Here is a 20,293-nt window from a genome sequence, read left to right as displayed (position 1 = left end):
AAGTCCTTGTGTGAGGGATGCTGCCGCGTGTGCCAGCTCGCTTCGGTTCAGCTTGGTCACTGCACAAAGTTTGAGAGCAAGATTGAAGGATAGAGGATGTATGCCTAAAAGCTTTGATTTCTAATAATAGAACTAAGCTATGAAAGCATAAATTATTAAGGTTAAGATTATTAATTGTATTAATTATTAAGATTGTATTTAACAAGAATGATCATCCTTGGCTGCTTCAGAATCTCATAAGAACATAGTGAAAACAGAAGCTATGTCTCCACCTCTCTTGCCCTCAGGTTACATTGAAATCTCCCTCTATGAGCTTAAAAGAAACTTTCTTTGTCAAAGATGGTTGCTTTTCCTCCATTTGCTTCAAGAGGATTGGGGACCACCCTCACCCTTATGCACGCTTTTGTCTTCATGGAGTTTTTTCTGGTCTATCCCATGAAACCCACCCTTGGCACTGTCCTGTGTCAGTGCTATGTCCAGTGTGAACCTGGATATCAACTGAGGATCGCAATGTTCTGAGTTAGTGCGTTTTAAGAGGCTCCTGCTCATGGAAGTCACTTTGCATCAGATGTGAAGCCTCGTGCTCCTAACCTGTTGCTAACATGGGGGTCTTCTACTGTCATAGAGGTGTAACGATGTCCTTTGTCCTCTGTGTGACAGATTGTGGTGGATGGTGACAAAAGCACTGTGTTGGTGACTGATCTGAAACCCAACACTAAGTACGTCTTCACGGTGAGGGCCGTCTATGCAGATGTCCTTGGGGAGTCAGCAGCTGTCAAGGGAAAAACAAGTGAGTGTCTCCCCTACAGTCATCCCCATGTGTTCCTCGTCTGTGTGGGCACAGGAAAAAACCCACCTCAAAACCATACGTGTGAGGAGTGAGGGATAGATGGGTAGAAATGGGTAGGAGGAACATCTCTGCAAATGTCCATGGTGTGGGGTGCAGGGTTGTGAGTGGGTGCAGAGTAACCGCTGTGGTTAACCCACTTGAAAGCAGAGGGTGCAGCCTGCTGGATAGATCATCATCTGATTTAATAACCAGCAAGATTTAACGAATCCGGGCTGGGATTCAGTTAATGTAACACTCATGTACCTGGGATGAGAAAGCTTTTGGAGACCACGGGTTGAGAAACACAGACATGAGTTTTATGGAGAGATGTATATTCTAAACACCTTGTTTCAGAAGTGGGTGGTCCAAAAGGTTTGTGTTGGCACTATGCATGCACTTCGGGCTTCGTTTCACTCAAGGTGAACACCAGGGTGGTATGATCATGGCCTTTAGGAAATGCCCCAAGTAGTGATTTCTGGTCCCATGCAATGATCTAGCCTTCCTCTGGATTGCGATCTGCCATGCCAAATTCCTTTGCTGTCACATGGCTGGCTGTCATGGCAAGATTCTTGGAAACAAAGGAGCAAATTCACTCTTGGCCAAATGCTGGAGTGCAAGACACTGGGTCAGATGTGATGGATGGAGCAGGTTTTGTCCCAGAAGTCTCTGCACTTCTTTAAAGAGGTTTCAAGAGTTTAAGGTGTGCACTAATTCTGCTTCCCTCCCTGTCTTACATGAAGCGCCAAGTCTGCTTTGCCCAAGGGGTTTTGCAAAGAATTATTCCTTTCTTCCTTGTCTTTTGTTTCTTCCCCACCCCCCGCAATATCTTAAATTGTTTGTCTTCTTGAGGGAAGATCTCCGACAGGATGAATAAATAAAGCACCTCAATGAGGTTGATTCATATATACTTGCCAGGAATAAGATGGAATGTCTTTATGGGTGGAAATAAAGTCATTTGATCTCTTTTCTTATTATCCCCAACATGAAGCCAGAGGCAGAAGCTATAAATCTGTCTGCCATGGCTGGCTGGATCAAAATGGGCTCCTCTTTGTAAGAGTTGCATCCATAGGCACAAGTAGCGTTTGATTCATGTGTCGTTGCTCAGTCTGCATGAAACCACTGCAGAGTTTTCTCTGCTCAGGAGGAAATGCTTTGTGGGTAGATATTTCACAGTTCCCAAAGCCATTCAAAGAGGAAGCCCACAAACACTCTGCCTTGGGGGGTTTCAGCTCACTTTTCAAGCAGACACGGGTTTGGTAGAGGAGGGGTGGTTGCTTTTGAGGATTCAGCTGAGAGAATAGGGAGAACTGGTGCTGCTCACCTGTGTGTCTCTTTGTCCTTGAAGACAAAAGATTTTCCAAGGGTCTTTGCCATGGCACTTTATTACAGCACTGTCACATCAATTTCTGCAATATTTTTGTACCCCAAAGCACCTGTGCCTCCAGTCACTAATTTCCGTGTGGTAGAAGAAGGACCTTTTAGCTTGAAGGTGGCTTGGACACCTCCACTGGGCAAACTGAAGGGCTACAAGGTCTACATCCCCAGAGGTGAGTTCAGATTTTATTAATTGTTCTTGGAGTTTGCTTTAAAAGGAGCAGTGACCCAAGGACAGGAAAGGTGCCATTTTGTCAAAGGAACAATGCACCACAGTAATGGCATTACTCTGGAAGGAGGCCAGGTTAGCCTCTTCCAGACAGTGTGGTTCCTCCAGGACAGAGGAGGAGAGTCCTTTGAAGGACTTTCTTTTGAAGAGCAAGATGGGGATGATGCTGTGGATGCCTTGTACTCATTTGCACTGTCACGTCCAGACCTACCTTGGATGTTTTTCATACTCAAGTGCCTGCTTTGGTGTGGATGTGGGGTGAGTTCAAGCTTTCAGTATGTTTCACGCTCACCTCTGTGTGATCTGGAGGGCTGGGACAGCATGGATGTGTCAAGCCTTAGCTACAGACATAACTCTCAGCAATATCACATGGGTTGGGGGACTTCAACCGTGCACTTGAACCAGCTGCTATGCATGCTCTTCACCATGTTGTGAAGACATCACCATGGGATGTAGACAGGCAGTGGGAAGGCATCACCATCACTCTTCTCCTTGATTTTGCAGCCAACAGACCAGGAATGACCTACGAGCAGGTTCTGCGGGGTGACGTCTCTTCCCATGTGCTGGATAACTTGCAGGAGGATAGAGAATACAGCATCAGCATCTACGCTGTGTACCCCCAGGGGCCGAGCCAGCCTGTGGCTGCTGTGGGGAGAACATGTAAGAGGTTTGACTCTGTGGCTGGTCCCTTCTTGCCCTGGGTGCTGTGTTCATACTCTTTGGTGTTGATAAGCACCTCACAGTTGGTGGGTGCTGCGGCAACATGGCCATCAAAGGGACAGCATTCAGCAGGTCCTTCCTAACTCCAGCCTTGAGCCATGCTCTTCCCCCATGACATGCGTGGACATGGACACCCTCGAACACCATCATGCTGCTCGGGAGGAAGGGTGGGAGATCTGCCAGAGCCTCGCTTGCCCTCCCGTTTTGGACCCACACTGCATAAGGCAAGCGAGGCTGTTGCATTAGAGTCGTTGGTCCTGGAAAGCTATGGTCACAGATTTGGTGGTTTTCACCACTGCTTTTATGAGATGCCTTCAGCCTGTCTGGCATGGCAGGAGCCCTTGGAAATCTCTCTCCTTCTGACAGATGGGCTGGAAGAACAGTGGTGCAGGGAGGGCAGCCAGCAAAGTCCTCCCTGGCAAGTGGGTGCTCTAAAAGTTTTATTCCCTGTCCCCCTTCCAGTGAAACTCCTGCCTGTGAAAAGCATCTTGCTGCAGAACGAAACCACCGACACAGTCCAGGCAAGGTGGAGCCCCGTCCGGGGAGCAACGGGGTACAGGCTCACCTGGACATCAGCAGGTAGAGACTCAGGAATGGGGTGCATGCATCAGTGAGCAGGGAGATGCAGAGACAGGAGCTGTGAGGTCCCCAGATGTTGGGTGCACTGACACCTTCTGTGTCCAGCCGTGCAACAAGAAGCTGGAGGGAACCAGGTTTTTGGGGGGTCTGTCTCAGTAGTGGTTTTCTGTACACGGGGATAAATCAGCAGCTTGCAACAGAGAGCCATACCGTGGGCCGTGACGGTAAACTCTGCCATGGATGCAGAAATATCTGCTCTGGCTCTGCATAAAGTAGGCTAACGGGTATCCAGCCTTGTTAACCTGGTCTTAGTGCCAGATTTACTGGACTTGAGTAGCTCTGGAAAGGGTTAATAACTGGAGAGAAGCTGGTGAAGTACTCCATGCAGAGCTGTATCCACAGCCCCTGAGCATCTGGGGTTACACCCTTTTTGGGGTGACAGGCACTACCACGTTACAGACTGGAAGTGCCTGTGCTTGTTGCTTTTCTCTCTGCAGTGCCAAGAGGCGGCTTCATCTCCCAGCATCCCATAATGCATCCTCATTCTCAGACAAATTTTGGTGTTTGAAGACAGATCTGCATTTGCAGCTGGAGCCTCTCCCCTGCCCTGAACCCAAACGTATTTTCATGCTGGTGTGGGGGAGCAGAAGTTAGAAATTCAGGTTTGATGGTGTAATTTGGCCTTGGGAGATGGATGTTTCTACAGTTCAAAGATGAGATGGGATGTCAGGACACCTGGGCTTCATCACAGGCTTTGAATAAATAGCACACTCTCCTCTGGCTCAGCTCCCCTGGTTATGAAATAAGGAGACATCTCCCACCAGGGGAGGGGGGGGTTAGTTGGAGAACCGCTCCAAAGGTCATCAGAAGAGAAAAATCTTTACAGGGAATATAAAACTGCTTTTATTGCTTTCTAATGAATGTCTCTCTGGAAAAAGATCATGGCACACCCCAAAACTCAGCTGTTTACCAGTCCTTGCTCAATACCCCAGCTAGAAACGGAGCACACACATGCCCAGCCTGCCAAATCTTTGGAATGGGGACACCCCTTCTTGAGGGGCCAGTGCAGGACATCCTCAGATGAAGCGGCAAGGGCACATCACCTCCACTCCGGATTTGCTCTGTTCCCAGCAGCTCTTTCACCTGGTACCAGTTCATCCCAAATCTAGGGGTGGCGAAATCCCAAGGGGCGGCCCACCCTCGCTGCGGGGTCCTCTTCCCACGCTCCGTCCCATCCCGGGGCCATGCATTACGGATGCGGTGGCATTGGGATCCAGACACCTTCTGTCCTTCCCTATGCAGCTGTCCCAAGCACTGGAGGGGTTTGATTTTTCTTCTCTGACTTCTAAGGCGGAGAATAGATAAACATAAACGAGGGGCTGATGTGGAAAGTCCGTGGCGTGGGGTGGGAAAAGGGGGATGGGGCTCAGGGTGCTGGTGGAGCAGAAGATGGGGACATGGCACCCTCCAGTGACCAAACTGCAAATGGCAGCTTCTCTCCCAAAACCCCAACGTACTGCTGCCTGCACCTCTCTGCCCCTCTGAAATGCGGTGTAATCCCCAAGGATTAGGTTTTAACTCTTCTCCTGCCGTGCAGAGAGGTTGAGCTGAGGAGTTTCTAGTCCACAACAAGGACACAGGAATGAGAAAATATCTTTTGTGGCACCAGCTGGCTCCAGTGTCCTGCAGGGAAGGCAAGATGATTCCAGCACCAAGTCACCCAGGGCTGGGCAGAGTGTGGACCCTCTTAGGGGACTGCTCGCAGACATATGTGGCCATTTGTGTGTTGCTACCTGATTTATTTTCTTTGGCCTGCAAAGCCCTGAGTTGCCTTGATCCATTGGTGATTACTGAGGAATGCCTGAGCGGCTGTGGGTTATTTCTACCTGCATATACATTAGTCCCTCAACCAAGGTTTGTGCTTGGTTGCACTAAGCCCTACCTCTACCGTCTTCTGCTCAAGGACCTTGCCAGCACATGTGCAAGCCAGGAGGATGGAATGCCATTCAATCTGACGCACTGTGTAGTTCTCAAGTGGTTGTTCGCCTGATTGCCTGCCGCCCTCCCAGGGAAGGAGACCCAAGGAGGGTGGTCCTCCTTGGTCTGACCCAAGGAGGGTGGACCTCCTTGGTCCGACCCAAGGGAGCCAGACATCATTTCCCTTTGCAGAGGGCAGCGTCCAGGATGTGAACCTCAGCAACACCTACAGCTACTACATGATCCAGGGGCTGCAGCCTGGCACAGAGTACACCGTCACCATCAACCCTATCTTCGGGGATGTTGAGGGGCCGGTGGTGCGCGGAAAAGCAACGACGGGTGAGTGCCCTGCAGCAGGGGTGGGAGCCAGCCCAAGCAGACACGGATGGGGGTCAGGCTGTGCTGGCGTCATTTGTAGTCCCCACCCTGCCTGTCATCTGGTGCAGAAAGCAGTCTGGGTCATTACAGTTTTGGGGAGTCACTTAGAAGGTTTTGGGACCTTGACGCAACCAGGCAACTCTGCTCTCTTGCAGTGGCATCGAGCACCGTCCAGATGCTGAAAGTGAGTGAGATATCCATCAACAGCGCTCTGGTCTCCTGGGACTCGGTCGCTGGGGCCACCGGGTACCGAGTGGCTTGGGGTCCTACACCAGGTAAGATCCTGCTCTCCTCCAGCCTGCATCACCTCCACGTCCTTCTGTAGGAGATAAGGCACTGGGAACCTCAGGGATGGTGGTGCAGGGGCAGGTCCAGCTCATTAACTGCTCTGAGCAGCCTCTTCCACAACTCCAGGGCATGAACCGAAACCAGAAATTATTCCTGGACCTGACCAGCAATGCCAGCAGGCAGGGTCCCTGCAGCAACCACGTTCAGCCTGACCCCAGCCCAACACGTAGAGCAAGAATCCTACACACACTACCGTGCCTGGTCCTCAGGGAAGATGGGGGTGCAGGTCATCTAGCACAGGGGCTTTGCAGCTCCCTGCAGATGCTCCACAGAGCACATGCCCACATTACTGTGGGCCCTGGATGTGAGAGCTAGTTTGGTTCCTTCGGTTCCTCTCAGCTGGTTTGGATCCTTTAGTCATTTGAATTCCCAAATAAATAACCATGGAAAAACTCTCTCTTGCCCCAGTGCACACATGGGCGTCCTATAACAGAGGTTCAGTTGGGTCGGAGATGGACTGTGGGGGAAAACATGGTGTCTTTCAATATGCAACAGAGCTGCTTTCCAGATTCTTCAGTCTTTATCCTCTTCTATTTAATTTTCTGTCTTCCAAAGAGTTCTTTGGCAAAGACCGACCTCGCCAGCTGGCCCTCAACAAGTCAATCACAGCCTACCAGCTCCGCAACCTGGCCCATGACACCGAGTACGTGATTTCCCTGTATGTGCTCTTTGGCTCGGTGGAGGGACCAGGGATCACGACCTCAGCCAGGACATGTGAGTACAGGCAGGACGTTCAAGTGGCTACCACAGCACACAACCCTTGCATATCTGGTTCAACCTCGTGTATCCCTACAAAGGCCTTACACTGTACCTCTTGCACCCCACTCCCATCATCTTCCTCTCATGTCATGGGCACCATGGTGGTGGTGGTCCTCTGCCCTGCCAACCTGCTGTGCCTGGTGGGTGAGACCGTGAATCCCAAAGGCTCTAGGTTTTCTGCCTGGGAGTCTTCAGGTGCAAACTGGAGTCAATGTGTGCTGCAGTGGATCTATTCGTGTGCTGTAGGCTTGGGCACAGCTTCAGATATGAACTGACCAAACTGCTCACTGAGCTTCCAGGCATCCCGAAATCCAGACCAATGGCCAGTCTTCAATATCGTCGAAGAGGCCAGCTGGAAAAGAGATGAGACCTGGGTAAATTCTGCTGTAGGGAGCCATAGGGAGAGGAACATCCTATTGTGGTCCTTTCTGCCTGGTGACAAGGGCTGTCCACTGCTTCAAAGAAGGGGAGACTCCAAAGAGCTGTGCTGGAAGATCAGGTTGCCTGGACAAGAGGCAGCAGATGCAAATTCTTCCTGTAAAATAGGGAAAGATGGTGGTCTAGTTGATGGCCAGAGCTTGTCCCTCCATGTCAAAATTCTGGGTTGCTGCATCTTGCGGGAGGGAAGGCAGCAATGCTGAGCGTGATGATCTGAACGCAGAGGCGAGATTTGCACAGCACCAGATGTATCCTTGGAGAGGTTTAAAAGTGGCAGAAGGTGACTACCAACCCTGGAATACAGTATGGAGATAGTGGGCTGACCCTTGTGAAGAAGAGCACAGGCAAACACTGATGTTCAGCAACTGTGGGAGCTCTGGGTGGATGTTTCATCCTGCAGGCAGTGTGGGGGCATTGGGATCTGGATCTCATGACTCCCTGGATCCCTGTACTGCCTGTCCTGGGCTTGCAGAGGTGCTCCGACCTGGATCTAGAGCAGAATATGCTCTTTGGTGCTAAGGGAGGTAGGATGTACAAGCACAGTCCAGTCCTCAAGCAGTACAAACTGCTGTCTCTCCAGGTGAGGATGATGAGACACTGAGGATAAGCAAAGATACTGCTTTTAACCCTTTTATGTAATTTTGGCCTCATTATACTGCCAATGAGGAGCCCTGTTGGATAGTAGTCAGGGCACTGTCTAAAGCTGTCCTCACCTTGCAGCTCCTCTTGGCTACGTCTCCAATTTCAAGGTGATGTCCTACACCAGCACAAGCCTGTCTATGGCGTGGAGTGCCACAGCAGCTGCCACCAAATTCAAAGTCACCTGGAGCCCTGTGGGAGCAGGCAAAGGTGAGCAGAGACAGGGTGGACATGCTCATTCCTGGCACAGACTCAGGTCTGTGGCCACGGCCATGGGAAGCACCTTTCTAAACTCCTGATCTACTGCCTGGGGTAGGAAAGAGATCTCACTATTGAGAAACATGGTCCTCAGCCTGCATCCATTGGTGATGGCTCCTTCTCTCTTTGTATTCATGCTCTTCTGTTTATGAAGATAATCCCCAAAGCTCTGAAACAATAGTGCAGCAATGAACGGCTGTTTCCTTTGAAGGAGATGGCACCAGCCTCACTGGTGAGCTACAGGCTCTGAAGTATCCCTTTTCTTACAGAAAAACAAGTTGCCAAGACTCAGTACCTGGGCAGTAGAGTGTTGGCTTACCGGATTGACCACTTGCTGCCCAACACTCTGTATAAAGTCAGCGTTCGGGCTGTCTTCAGCAAGACTGAGGGGCCAGAGGTGACTCTGACTCACCGTACAGGTATGTCCTGGTAGAACAACCCTCTTTGTGTTGGGATGTAAAGGCTGGATGCATGGTCTTGTGTATTGTATGTTGATGGTGGAGTGACATGAGCAGCCTTCATGGCTGGTAGCAATAATCCATGGCTGTTCCCATGGCTAGGAGTGGACACGTCCTTCTGGCATGTTAAACAGGCTTGGCATAGGTAGGCAACCCTGGACATATGAACACGTTCCCCAGTCTTATTTATCCACAGCCATCTCAGGAAGGTAGGAGCTTCTCTGCAGGCACCGCTCAGGGTTAACTCACCCGCATGCGCTCTCGAGGTTTGCTATTCCTTGGTTTGTGGCTCTGCCTCTTCAAACTTGGGGTCCTGGGTTCTTTCAGTGTCTTTTTCACATGAGTTCATCTGAATGACAGTTTCCCATGGTGTTTGAAGATGCATCTGGATGATCTGTCCTCTCTTGGCCCCCTCCTCACGTCCCTGTGTCACATCACCAGAGTTTGGTGCAGGCAGTAAGAGATCTGGATGAGATTCCTCAGCCCAACTGCACAGTGCTCCTCTCCATGGATTCATTAGGAAATGCCATCTTCCATCCCTGGATAATGTCTGGAAAGTAGACACTCATGAATACCCAAATCTTTCTTCAGCGCCATAGCTTCGAGCCACGAACCTGGTGCTGCGTAACTTGAACTGTTACTTCAGACATCTTATCCTGGTTCATTTTTGCAGCATCTTTTGCAGACTCCAACCCCATCCAGACCATCCAAGATCTGAGGATTACTGACACTGGAGTGAATAGTTTGAAGCTGTCTTGGAGGAGGCTTCCTGGCGTAACTCACTATAAGATATCCTGGGTGCCATTTAATGGTAGGCAACCTGGTCTCTTAGGTGCGGTATGAGGACAGAGCACAAGGAACCCCAGAAAATAGGTCCTTAGCTCAGGTCATTCCTTTTCCCACAGACAATCGGGGTAGATGGGGACTGGAATGTCTACAGGGGCAGGTTGAAGCCCTGTAACTGAGCCAGGTTTTAGTCTCTAACAAAGATATCCATTGGATATAGCCATAGCTGGGAACTGGGAAGTCAAAGAAGTGGTTCCTTTCCAGCAGCCCATGTGATGCCTTTGTGACCAGATCTCTCACCTGCACACGCCTCAGTTTCCCCATATGCAAAATGAGCTCATAACATCCCTCCCTGGCCAGGTGCCATAAGATCTGTGTGAGGAACCTGCTGTAACAATGATTGTTAATAGCAATTACCTTGCCCTTCCTATGTACACTGTGGGGTTTTTTTAATGTCTCCTCAGGTGGCTTGGAAACCTCCCAGCTGGTTGCAGCAGAGACAGTCTCCTTCACGATCCCCAGACTGAAGGAGAGCACCACATACACCATCTGCGTGTCTGCAATGATCAGGGAACGGGAGGGAAGCCCCACGCTCCTCACAGCCAAAACCTGTGAGTAAAGGACTGCTGGACAGGGACAAGAGCATCTCCACATTAGTGCTGGGGGCTGTCCCTTCCTAGGGGCTGTGATGGGAGGTGAGGATGGAAAAAGAGCAATATTGGCTGATAGACACCTTATTAGTTCTCAGGTCCCACCAGCCAGCATGCCAGAAAAGATGCATTGGTCCTTTCTTATTACTGAGAAATGTTGGGACTTTGCCTGTCTTCCCCTGCCAATAATCACCGTGAGATGCTATTTTTGTGACACATTATCTTGGAATTACCTCTTTAGTTACAATATCTTGACCATTTCCGGTAGATTGTCCTGGTTTCGGCTAGGATAGAGTTAATTTTCTTTCTAGCAGCTGGTATAGCGCTATGTTTTGGGTTCAGTATGTGAAGAATGTTGATAACACTGATGTTTTCAGTTGTTGCTATGTAGTGTTTAACCTAAGTCAAGGATTTTTCAGCTTCTGATGCCCAGCCAGCAAGAAGGCTGGAGGGGCACAAGAAGTTGGGAGGGGACACAGCCAGGACAGCTGATCCAAATTGGCCAAAGGGGTATTCCATACTATGTGACGTCATGCCCAGTATATAAACTGGGGGATTTGGGCAGGGAGAGATCACTGCTCGTGAGCTAACGGGGTGTCGGTTGGTGAGTGGTGAGCAATTGCATTGTGCATCACTTTTTTTCTATATTCCATTATTATTATTATTATTGTTGTTGTTGTCATTTTATTATTATTACTATCATTATTAGTTTCTTCCTTTCTGTCCTGTTAAACTGTTCTTATCTCAGCTGACAAGTTTTACTTTTTTTTCCGATTCTCTGCCCCATCCCATTGGGTGGGGGGAGAGTGGTAGAGCGGCTGCGTGGTGCTTAGTTGCCGGCTGGGGTTAAACCATGACATAGATAAAAGCAAACATTACTCATGACACTGTGGCATCATGCGACTTGATTGATGCTGCAGAATAGGCAGATTTGGAGATCGAATGGTGGAGAAAGGGGTGTGGAGCCAGCGCTGTGGTTTCCAGGAGCACTAGCATCTGGCACAAGTAAGCAGGCAAAAACTTTATTGCCCATCCCAACAGCTCAAATTTCACAGTTTAAAGAAACAGCCAGCAGTCCAAGCTGAAGATCTGCCAACAGTTATTTGCTGAAACACCACCAAATCCCACCAGCTGAGGATCTGATCTGATTCAGCTTTCTGGAAAACCCCTAAAGTGCTGTAGGGACTCCTTCCTCTCACCAGAAACATGGTATTTTAGGAGGCAGAAGCTCTCTGAAGCTGTTTGCAGGCTAAGTTGTGTTTCCTGGCTCACACGTCTTTGCACCCTGGGGTAGGTATCATCTGAGAGATTCACCAGCAAATGGCGCTGTGGACAAGTATAGCAGAGATGTGCTTCATGCTCATCATTTCTCTCTGGACTTTTTGCCCTTGATTTCGGTGGGGCCAGGATTTATGCCTCCCAAAGGACTCATCAGCTTCCTTTCAGCTCAATCAAGCTTTTGGTGGTAGCTTCTGCCCACCCTAAGCTTTGTTTCTTTCTTTTCCAACAGTGGATTTACCCAAAGTGACTGAGTTCACAGTGCAGGAGGCTGCGGAGACCAGTGTTTTGCTGACTTGGGTGGCTGTTCCTGGAGCATCCACGTACCTATTAACATGGCGCTTGTCCTCAGGTAATGTTTTTTGTGTTGGGGGGAGGAAGGATGGCTTGTAATTTGGTCCCCTCCTGTGTGAGCTGCCTCATCACCCAAGGGGATTTGAGGATGGAGCATGGATGTATCTGGCTTGCCCTGTGGTCTGTTTGATTCAGTACCTGGTCTTAGAGCCAGCGGATGCTGCAGAAGGTGCAGGTGGCAGGTATTAAAGGGGAAATTTCTTTCTACCCCCAGCCTTAAGTGGCTGCTGTTTCCTTCAAGTGTCATGACTTGTATCTCCAAGAACTGCCCAGTTTGACCTGGGGTAAATTATGTTGTCACTGTTGGCACCAACACTGTTCCTTCTTTTGAACCCATCTGGACCCTGTTTAGCAGAAGAACAGAGGGCTGACCCTGAGGGCTTCCACACGTCATGTCCCTTCACCTCAGCTTCTTCATTTGGGTGAAAAAGAGGGGGAAAAATGGAAGCTGGCCCACTAAGGAGGCTCACAAGGTGACCCATTTGGCCATTGCAAAATCCTCGGTGGAAGAATAAGGAGACGTGAAAATTGCTTAGGAGAAAGCCTGCTGGTTGGCATTATCCGTGTCTCTTCCTCTAGAGCCACTACCTGTCCATCAGGGATAGTTGTGGTGAACCAAAAAAAGGTTGCTTTTGGTCATCCATACAACCTCAATTCTTATCTGTTTAAAAGATTTGCTATTTGGTGAAGAGCTTTTAAAACTTTCTTAATCATTGCTCACAATTTCTAGTGTATATTTCTTTTTCCAATTGATTTGGCCTTACAGGGTTTGCCCTTTTAAAGCACCAGCTATATTATTTTTTCCTGGAGTGGGCTTAAACCTCTTTGAATAGAGCAAGTTTCCTGTCATTGTTGCTTCAGTCACTAACTTTTTGCTAGGGATCAGTTCATCTTCAGAAGTCAATAAAGAAAACGAATCTGACACAATTCCCCTGTGCTCCCTGCAGTGCTTTTTGAGTTACCAGGTCATCAGCTTTAATTTTTTTTAACTCCAAGGACATTTTGGTATTGGCAGCTTAAGACTTGCAGCATATGTCACTCAGGATGAAATCTCCTGTGGTAACATCATTTTTTTGCTCTACATATTATGGATAAGTGATTAGGGAACTGAACATTCAGTTCTCCAGGGTGATTTAAGTGATCTAATGCAACTGTTCCCCTCCTGTGCCGTGCTGTTAAAATATCGATCTGTAAGTATTCAAAAATCATTGGTTTCAGAGTTGTCAGGGGCCCAGAAATGGATAATACCATGTCTGACAGTCCCCCTGTGCCCTCACTCGATCGATCCTTCTGAAATAGGTTTATAACTATTGATTTAACATTCCAATCAGATGAATCTCATCACCACGCTTCAATGGTACCAACGAGATCAAATTTATGCTCATAAGTGAGTAATTCCAATTTCTCTTGTTTAATTATCCAGGCTGCCAGCATTACTGTATAAAGGCAATTAAGAATTTTGCTTTTTTTTTTTTTTTTTGTCTCTTGGTGCCTTGATTAATTTTCTTCTCCACAACTTGATTTTTTTTCTAAATGAGTACTCATTCATTACCCAATTCTCTTGCCCCCCTTTTAAGCTCATTTAATGCCCTCCTTCCTGCTGGCCAACTCTAGCCAGCCTGCCCTATAAAAGATGGGGTCCCCTTCCATGCAGCTCGAGGTCGTCCCAGCTGTAGACCTCCTCTGTCCCGTGTTACACAAAACTAAACCCATGTATGTCAACAGGGTTCCATCCAGAGCCAGTCTTCCTCCCCCATGTGACAGAAAGGACCTCAGAGAAGTTCAGCTGGACGTTGACCTCCTCTCTCTTCTCTCTACCATCTCTTGACTGTTCTTGGAGCACCAAAGTCATGGTTTTCTTATCCATCTAATCAACAGAAGCTTGTTTAGTCTTGCATTTGCACCTTGAACCTCACAGTCTCTTGTCCCTTACATTCTCTTGTCCCAGCTTCATTCTTCGTAGAAAATTGTCCCCAGCAAAGACCATCTTCCTTCTCCAAAGGTTGCAGGTGTCTTCCTGCATGTGCTTGCCAGTCTCGTGCTGGGCATCCCTCCCCAGGTATGATCCAGGTACCTCCTACCTCAGTCCGCCAGCAAAGTCTTCTTTGTTCAGGGTACCCTGAGACCAGGGTGGGTGGTGGACTGCCAGAGATCTGTGCTTCAGCAGAGCTGTCAGCTTGTGTTTCCTACAGAGAATCTCTTCAGACAATGTAGCAGAGCATCTAAACCAATTATTATTGTTTTGACTTGCCCACCCAAAGGGAGGGGAGAAGAGTTTGAGTCAAACTGCAAGAGGGATTTTTTTTTTATTTTTTTTTAAAGGAGCAAAACCTCCCTTCCAAAATCTTTTGGAGGTAATTGAGAACATTTAATGAAAATTAAACACATTACATCAATTTAATTTCTTTCTGTAGAAACTGAGCTTTTTAAAATTTTTTAAGTGAAAATGTTATTTCAGAATGAAAAGGTGCAAGTTTCACTTTGAACAGCATCAAAACTCATCATTCAGTATTTCCAAAATAAGACACTTATAAAATGTCAAAACATTATTATGACATTTTCATATATTTTTCCTATCATTTTAAATCAAAACTATCTATTGTATGCAACAAAATTTCTCAAGTATTTTTGATTCTACTTTTCAGCAAACTTTCCATTCGTTAACAAAGCAGAATCCTGTTTCTATACATGCTAATCACTGCAAACCATTGGTCTATCACAGAGCTCAGCCTTGGACACCACCTGGACCAAATGGCCTCTCTTAAATGCTTGTACAAATTCCCATTTTCTCTTCCTGTTCATGTACTCAAGAACTCCCTTGTCAGATGCAAACAACATTATTTCATCTGGTTTAGGACCTAACCATTGCAGTCTGCAAACATGTCTTACCAAAAGCCTCCGCTCCAAAGCCCAGGACTCATCTTGTCCCCAAGCTCCTGTTCGCCAAAGGTGGTGTCATTAAAAGATGGGATGTTACAGAAATGGGAGTTATTTTGAGTTTCTCTGGCTCCCGGTCAATGCATGTTTCTTCCTTTTTCACAGCTTCTGATCTTTCCCAGGAACTGTTATCAGCAGCTTCTAGATCATATCGAGTGACAGGATTGAGTGCCAAAGAAATGTATTTGTTTTCTATAAGACCAGTCTTTGGAGATACGGAGGGACCAGAGACAACACTCCTTGGGCAAACAGGTATGAAGGCTGGAGACTTGTGTTGCAGTTTTACCTAGGTAACTGCTATTGAGGCTAATTTCTTGGCTTCTCTGCCCTTCTGACACTTCGCCTGATAGTGGCTTCATAACTAAAACAGGTTTAAGAAACACCTTTTCTGTTTGCCTCTTACAGTGGGACCTCACAGAGAGTCACCTGCGCCAATCGCTCCAGTGACTTCTACAAAATTGGATACGATGAGATCCCCATCCGTATCTCCTAGCAATGTGGGGACCACTCCTCTTCCACTGGCCACCACCACAACACTACCGCCAACCTCAGAGGTCCTACCATCGACCACTGTAGTGTCTGCACTGCTGACAACTCTCCCTGGACCAAGTGAGTGTGTATCCATGTGTGATTTGATGATGATGTAGCAGTAGGTCAAAACCACCATGGACCATGGTCTTCTCTGATCTCAGGAGCCAAAACTAGTCGTTATTCATTGAGTAGTGAGAGTGGACAATGTCAGGGAAAGGGAAGACACAAACCCCACAAAATGCAGTGAAGCTCTCAGCGCTGCCCTGTGGGGTGAAGGTGCTGCCTGCTCACTCACCAACACTTGGCATCGCAAGAGGTATTGGGTTTGGTTTGTTGCTCTGAACACAAAGAAACATGCTTCTACTTTAGGACCCCCCAGCTTACAGAGATCCTCTCTTCCCTCTGCAGTCTGTGGCAAGCTCAAAGCAGACATTGGGTTCCTGGTGGACGAGTCCTCGAGTATTGGCCAGAGCAATTTCAATAAAGTGAAGGATTTCCTCTTCCGGATCATTTCCTATTTCCCTAAGATTGGGCCTGAAGGGACACAGGCAAGATTTTGTTATTCTATTTCCTGAAGGAGTTTTCCTTCCAAGTGTTCACCTTTTGCTCACCCCTGCAATGAGAGCAGTCTGCTCGCTCACTTGTTGTGGATCAGAAAGGCTAAGCGCTCTGCCTAAAGACATGTGTGTGTCCAACAAAGACATGAATAAAAGTCTCCTAAATGTCAGCGTACTCATTTGGATATATTTCCATTTCTTGGTTATTTTTCCAAGACCGAGTTATCAGGAATAAAGCAAATTCCCCACCTACTGAAATGCTGTCTAGGTTATGGAGCCCGGGGATGTGTCAGGTGCGTGTCCCCCTCTAGAACCCCATTTCTGACCACATTCAGACTGCTAATGGCTAGAGACCCAGGTGGGGGCCCAGATGGGAGATGCAGCATACGCCAGCAGCTGCCTCCTCTAGACAAGCAGAGGACCAGACCCCTAGGCCACGCTGTGAAACACCTCGAGGGCAAATGAAGCCTACAGCTTTAAAGGACAACTCAGCAAAGCCAATGGGAAGACTCAGTAGATAATTTATTTTGGGTCATTTGTGTTTAATTAATGTAATAATTGAACTAGCCCTCTGAAAGGGAGACCTACATTGCTCACTTTCAGTTGATCAGGAAATGGGAACTTCTTGCACTCTTTGCTTGCAGATGGTCTTGAGTGTTTAGGTACATGACAAAGTTACCCTGGGTTACTAAATAATTCTGGGGAGATGAAGACATTTCAATTTAGGTGGCTATCATATGAGCTGAGTAGCTGGCCTCCTTTTGCAGCCAACAGATACGAAGAGTTTAATTCAGGAGGGATGGGTGCTGCGGCAGGAGATGCTCCCAGCCAGCCATGAGCTGCCGAAGTGTGCTGGTCTCCCATCGGTCCTATGCTGTATCCACCAGCTGGTGCAGAAATCTCTGATGCCCTAGAGAGTCTGAAATAGTACTTTGCTTATCATTAAGCATATGGATTGTGCCCTGTGTGGCTGCCAACCTGACAGCCATTTTTGTGCCTGTTTTCAGCCTGCAAGAAATACAACCTCATTCCACTCCTGTTGCAATGCAACTAGTTGTATTATCTAACTCAAGGCAGTTTATTGAGTGAAGGCATATTTGCTGTGTGCCTGAGGCCTCCACGTTTTTTAACCCCCTTTTCTTTGGCAGGTTGCTGTTGCTCAATACAGTGAGGAGCCCAGGGCAGCCTTCTATTTCAACCAGCACCGTGACCGCAACAGTGCCCTGAAAGCCATCAAGGGACTGAGCTATGCTGGAGGCAACACAAAAACGGGTGTGTATGGCTGAGCTGCACACATGGGCTGGACCTTCTGGCCCAAGACAGAGGCTGGAGGCCATGGAAAATATTTGTCTGAGTGTTTTGAACCTATTTACTTGGTTAGGAAGTTATGGCCCAAAGTTCTTTAAAATTTGAGAACAGAGGATTGAATTTAGTTTATTTCCAGGGATGGTCTTTCCAACTAGCCTGATGTCCTTTACCCATGTCCTAGTTTTACTGCTGGGTTTCTCTTCATTATTTTATAACCTTGCCTGCACTTGAGGGAGGTTTTTATACCCTGCTTAGAGACAAAGCCCATAAAAATTAGGTAAGGATAGTTGATGCTGAAGCATCCTTATTGCCCACTATATGCACATTTTAATCAGCAAATTCCAATGGTTATTGCCTTGTTACCCTAACAACAAAACAATGGGCACCGTCCTATTTTCATGGTGTGTCATGACATAATGTCCTTTGTTCACCTCTGTTGTACAAATAGCAGAGCTCTTCATTAGCTCAGCGTCTTGGAAATTCAGACACTTTTGTTTTATGTAGTTAAAAAGCTCAGAGACAGACAGCACTTTCCTCCTGCTCATTCCCAGTAGGACAGTAGGCTATACCTGGTTCCCTAAAGGTACACGAGCAGTAAACATAGAATTGTAGAATGGTTTAGGTTAGAAGGGACCGTAAAGATGATCTAGTTCCAGCTAGGCAGGGACACCTTCCACTAGACCAGGTTGTTCAAGGACCTATCCAACCTGGCTTCAAATCTCCTGAATATTGTTTTTTTTCCTTTCCAAAACTATCTGCTGAATTCAGCTTGAACCATTTCAGCCAATATGTCATTTACTGCTGTCTTCCCTCAAAAGACATTGCCCCATCCTAGGGGCTACTACCCATTTATGCAGCCACACTGAATGCCCTTTTTCCTCCATCCGTGGAAGGAGATCCACAGTGCCCACCTGCAGACCTAATACTTAGGCGGGTTTACACCATGTCTCTCCATGTTTGCTCAGGTCGCGGTATAGCCTACATGCTAAAGGAGTTATTTCAGTCCTCCAGAGGAATGAGACCAGATTTCCCTCACATGATGGTGCTCGTGACTGATGGGCAATCCCAGGATGATGTGTTGCCACCAGCCAGAGTAGCCCATGCTTTGGGTAAGAGTTGCCCTGTTGCATTTCCCTGAGGTCTTATTTCCAGGGGGTTGAGGGCGGTACGTTATGTGATGTGTGCACTTTGAGTGCATTGTTGGCTTTCTTCACTCCTTTATCCTTTCTTCTTTCTGTTCCTAGCTTGGGTGTCTTGCTTTGCTATAACTCACACGTGCTGCTTCAGATGAGTTCTCGTGTGGCTACTGGAGTACCTGATCCCAGCAGAGGTTATTAACAGGAAGACTGTGATGAGGGGTTTGGAAACTGATCTCAAACATTTTTGCTTCCGTTGAGTGAGCGATGTGTTTCAGGGATCCGCGTCATTGCTGTGGGTGTCTCAGGAGCTGACCCCGTTGAGCTCAACAGCATCTTGCTGCAGCAGAATCTCCAGAACGTTTTCTACGTCAGCACATTCGATGACTTCCCCCAGATCCTCCGAGAGCTGATAGAAGTCATTTGTTCTGACCCTCAGCCTTCAGGGGCCCAGCTACCACCTGAGGAGGTGAGCTACTTCACAGACCTTTGAATATAAGCCAGCTTGCTTGGTGCGGGTCAGGCACTAGGGCAATCTTCTTCCCTGAGCAAAGTTTCAAAGCAACGTCAGAACAGATTTAGGACACTGGGTCCAATCCTGACCTCACTTACTGTCCAACCCTAGAGATAAGGAACAAAATCTTTGAAATGAACAGAGTGGAATTGGGGAAGCCAGAATACAGCTTTGAAAGTTTTGTTGCATAAGGCTACTGCAGGGGCAAAGCACTTGGATGTATTATAAATTCTTTGCCCTCTTCTAACTCCGGTTGATGGGTCATTGGTATGGATGTGAGCTTGTCTGCAGAGTATCTCCAGCAGAGATATTTTATGGCTGTTTCAATGAAAAGATTGGTGATATAAAAGCACAGTGACCTCTTGAAACTTATTGAGGGTTGCTGTTTGATGTCTGGTTCCAAAACCTGGAGGATCACTAGTCTAAGCCAAACTCCACGTTGTAGGTTGCCAGACATGAAGCCAACAAAGAATTGCCATTTGGTGAAACAGAGACTAAGCCACACGTCCCTGATCCATCATCAGCTGAACCACATATCCAAAAAGAAGAAGAGGCTTGTGGTCCCTGGTGTTTAAAGGTGAGAATTAGTTCACTTGTGTCTGTTCAGGGGATTATATTTCAAAGAAACATTGATCACTGCTCTGATCAGGTCACTTCTGGTACCTGTGTGGTGTGCAGTGGAGTTATATCAGTGTCAAGACCTTTAACTTTGGAAACCATGTCCATGTTTGGGGAGGTCATCCTAGAAGATGTCATTTCAGCGCGGGAAATGCAGCAGCCTCCTGTGCTCCTTCCCAGCAAACCAATGAAATGCAGGTCTTCCACAGATCCTGCTTCATATCTGCCAGCCCCGTACAGACGTCCCAGATGTTCTGTGGCATCTCAGATAGATCTAGACTCCGTGTGAGCCACTGAACAGACCAACAAGCTGCTGCTGCTCCTTACTTCAGAAATAAAATGTTGGGAGGCAAATCTACCCACTCCTCTTACCAAGCAGAAAGCCAGAGGACATGGAGAACAGTAGGACAGGTCAGAGCCCGTGTGCTGGTCTAGTGAGTTTACTGATGTGGCTGTAGCCAGCAAGACTGAACAGTCTATGTTAGCTTCACTGGCGAAAGTGAGGGTCTCCGTAGTAGTTGGTGGACAGCTAGTCAGTGTGGTCAGCAAAGTCTGGTCACGATTCAGTTCATAGGTAGGTGTCCACATTGGCAGAACAGCTCAGATGGTGATGTTCATGCTGTGGCGGTCTAAAATGA

At 47.7% G+C, this 20,293-nt stretch overlaps 1 protein-coding gene across 1 annotated transcript in view; it reads left to right on the top strand.

Moving 5' to 3' along the window:
• The window catches only part of LOC115342224 (collagen alpha-1(VII) chain-like), a 141,690-nt gene that overhangs the window by 38,439 nt on the left and 82,958 nt on the right, over positions 1-20,293 (top strand). The window contains exons 8-26 of the mRNA XM_041123929.1: positions 661-790; positions 2,260-2,376; positions 2,937-3,092; positions 3,615-3,731; positions 5,901-6,047; positions 6,242-6,361; positions 6,990-7,148; positions 8,352-8,480; positions 8,798-8,947; positions 9,660-9,797; positions 10,237-10,383; positions 11,933-12,052; positions 15,097-15,243; positions 15,397-15,600; positions 15,931-16,070; positions 17,228-17,351; positions 18,353-18,496; positions 18,802-18,992; positions 19,483-19,614. Of these exons, the coding sequence (XP_040979863.1) occupies positions 661-790; positions 2,260-2,376; positions 2,937-3,092; positions 3,615-3,731; positions 5,901-6,047; positions 6,242-6,361; positions 6,990-7,148; positions 8,352-8,480; positions 8,798-8,947; positions 9,660-9,797; positions 10,237-10,383; positions 11,933-12,052; positions 15,097-15,243; positions 15,397-15,600; positions 15,931-16,070; positions 17,228-17,351; positions 18,353-18,496; positions 18,802-18,992; positions 19,483-19,614 (2,712 nt within the window). The remainder of the gene's footprint in view (positions 1-660; positions 791-2,259; positions 2,377-2,936; positions 3,093-3,614; positions 3,732-5,900; positions 6,048-6,241; positions 6,362-6,989; positions 7,149-8,351; positions 8,481-8,797; positions 8,948-9,659; positions 9,798-10,236; positions 10,384-11,932; positions 12,053-15,096; positions 15,244-15,396; positions 15,601-15,930; positions 16,071-17,227; positions 17,352-18,352; positions 18,497-18,801; positions 18,993-19,482; positions 19,615-20,293) is intronic.

This window comes from Aquila chrysaetos, chromosome 5 (genome assembly GCF_900496995.4).
Source record: "Aquila chrysaetos chrysaetos chromosome 5, bAquChr1.4, whole genome shotgun sequence".
NCBI lineage: Eukaryota > Metazoa > Chordata > Aves > Accipitriformes > Accipitridae > Aquila > Aquila chrysaetos.
This window is presented reverse-complemented; position numbering and strand designations above follow the sequence as displayed.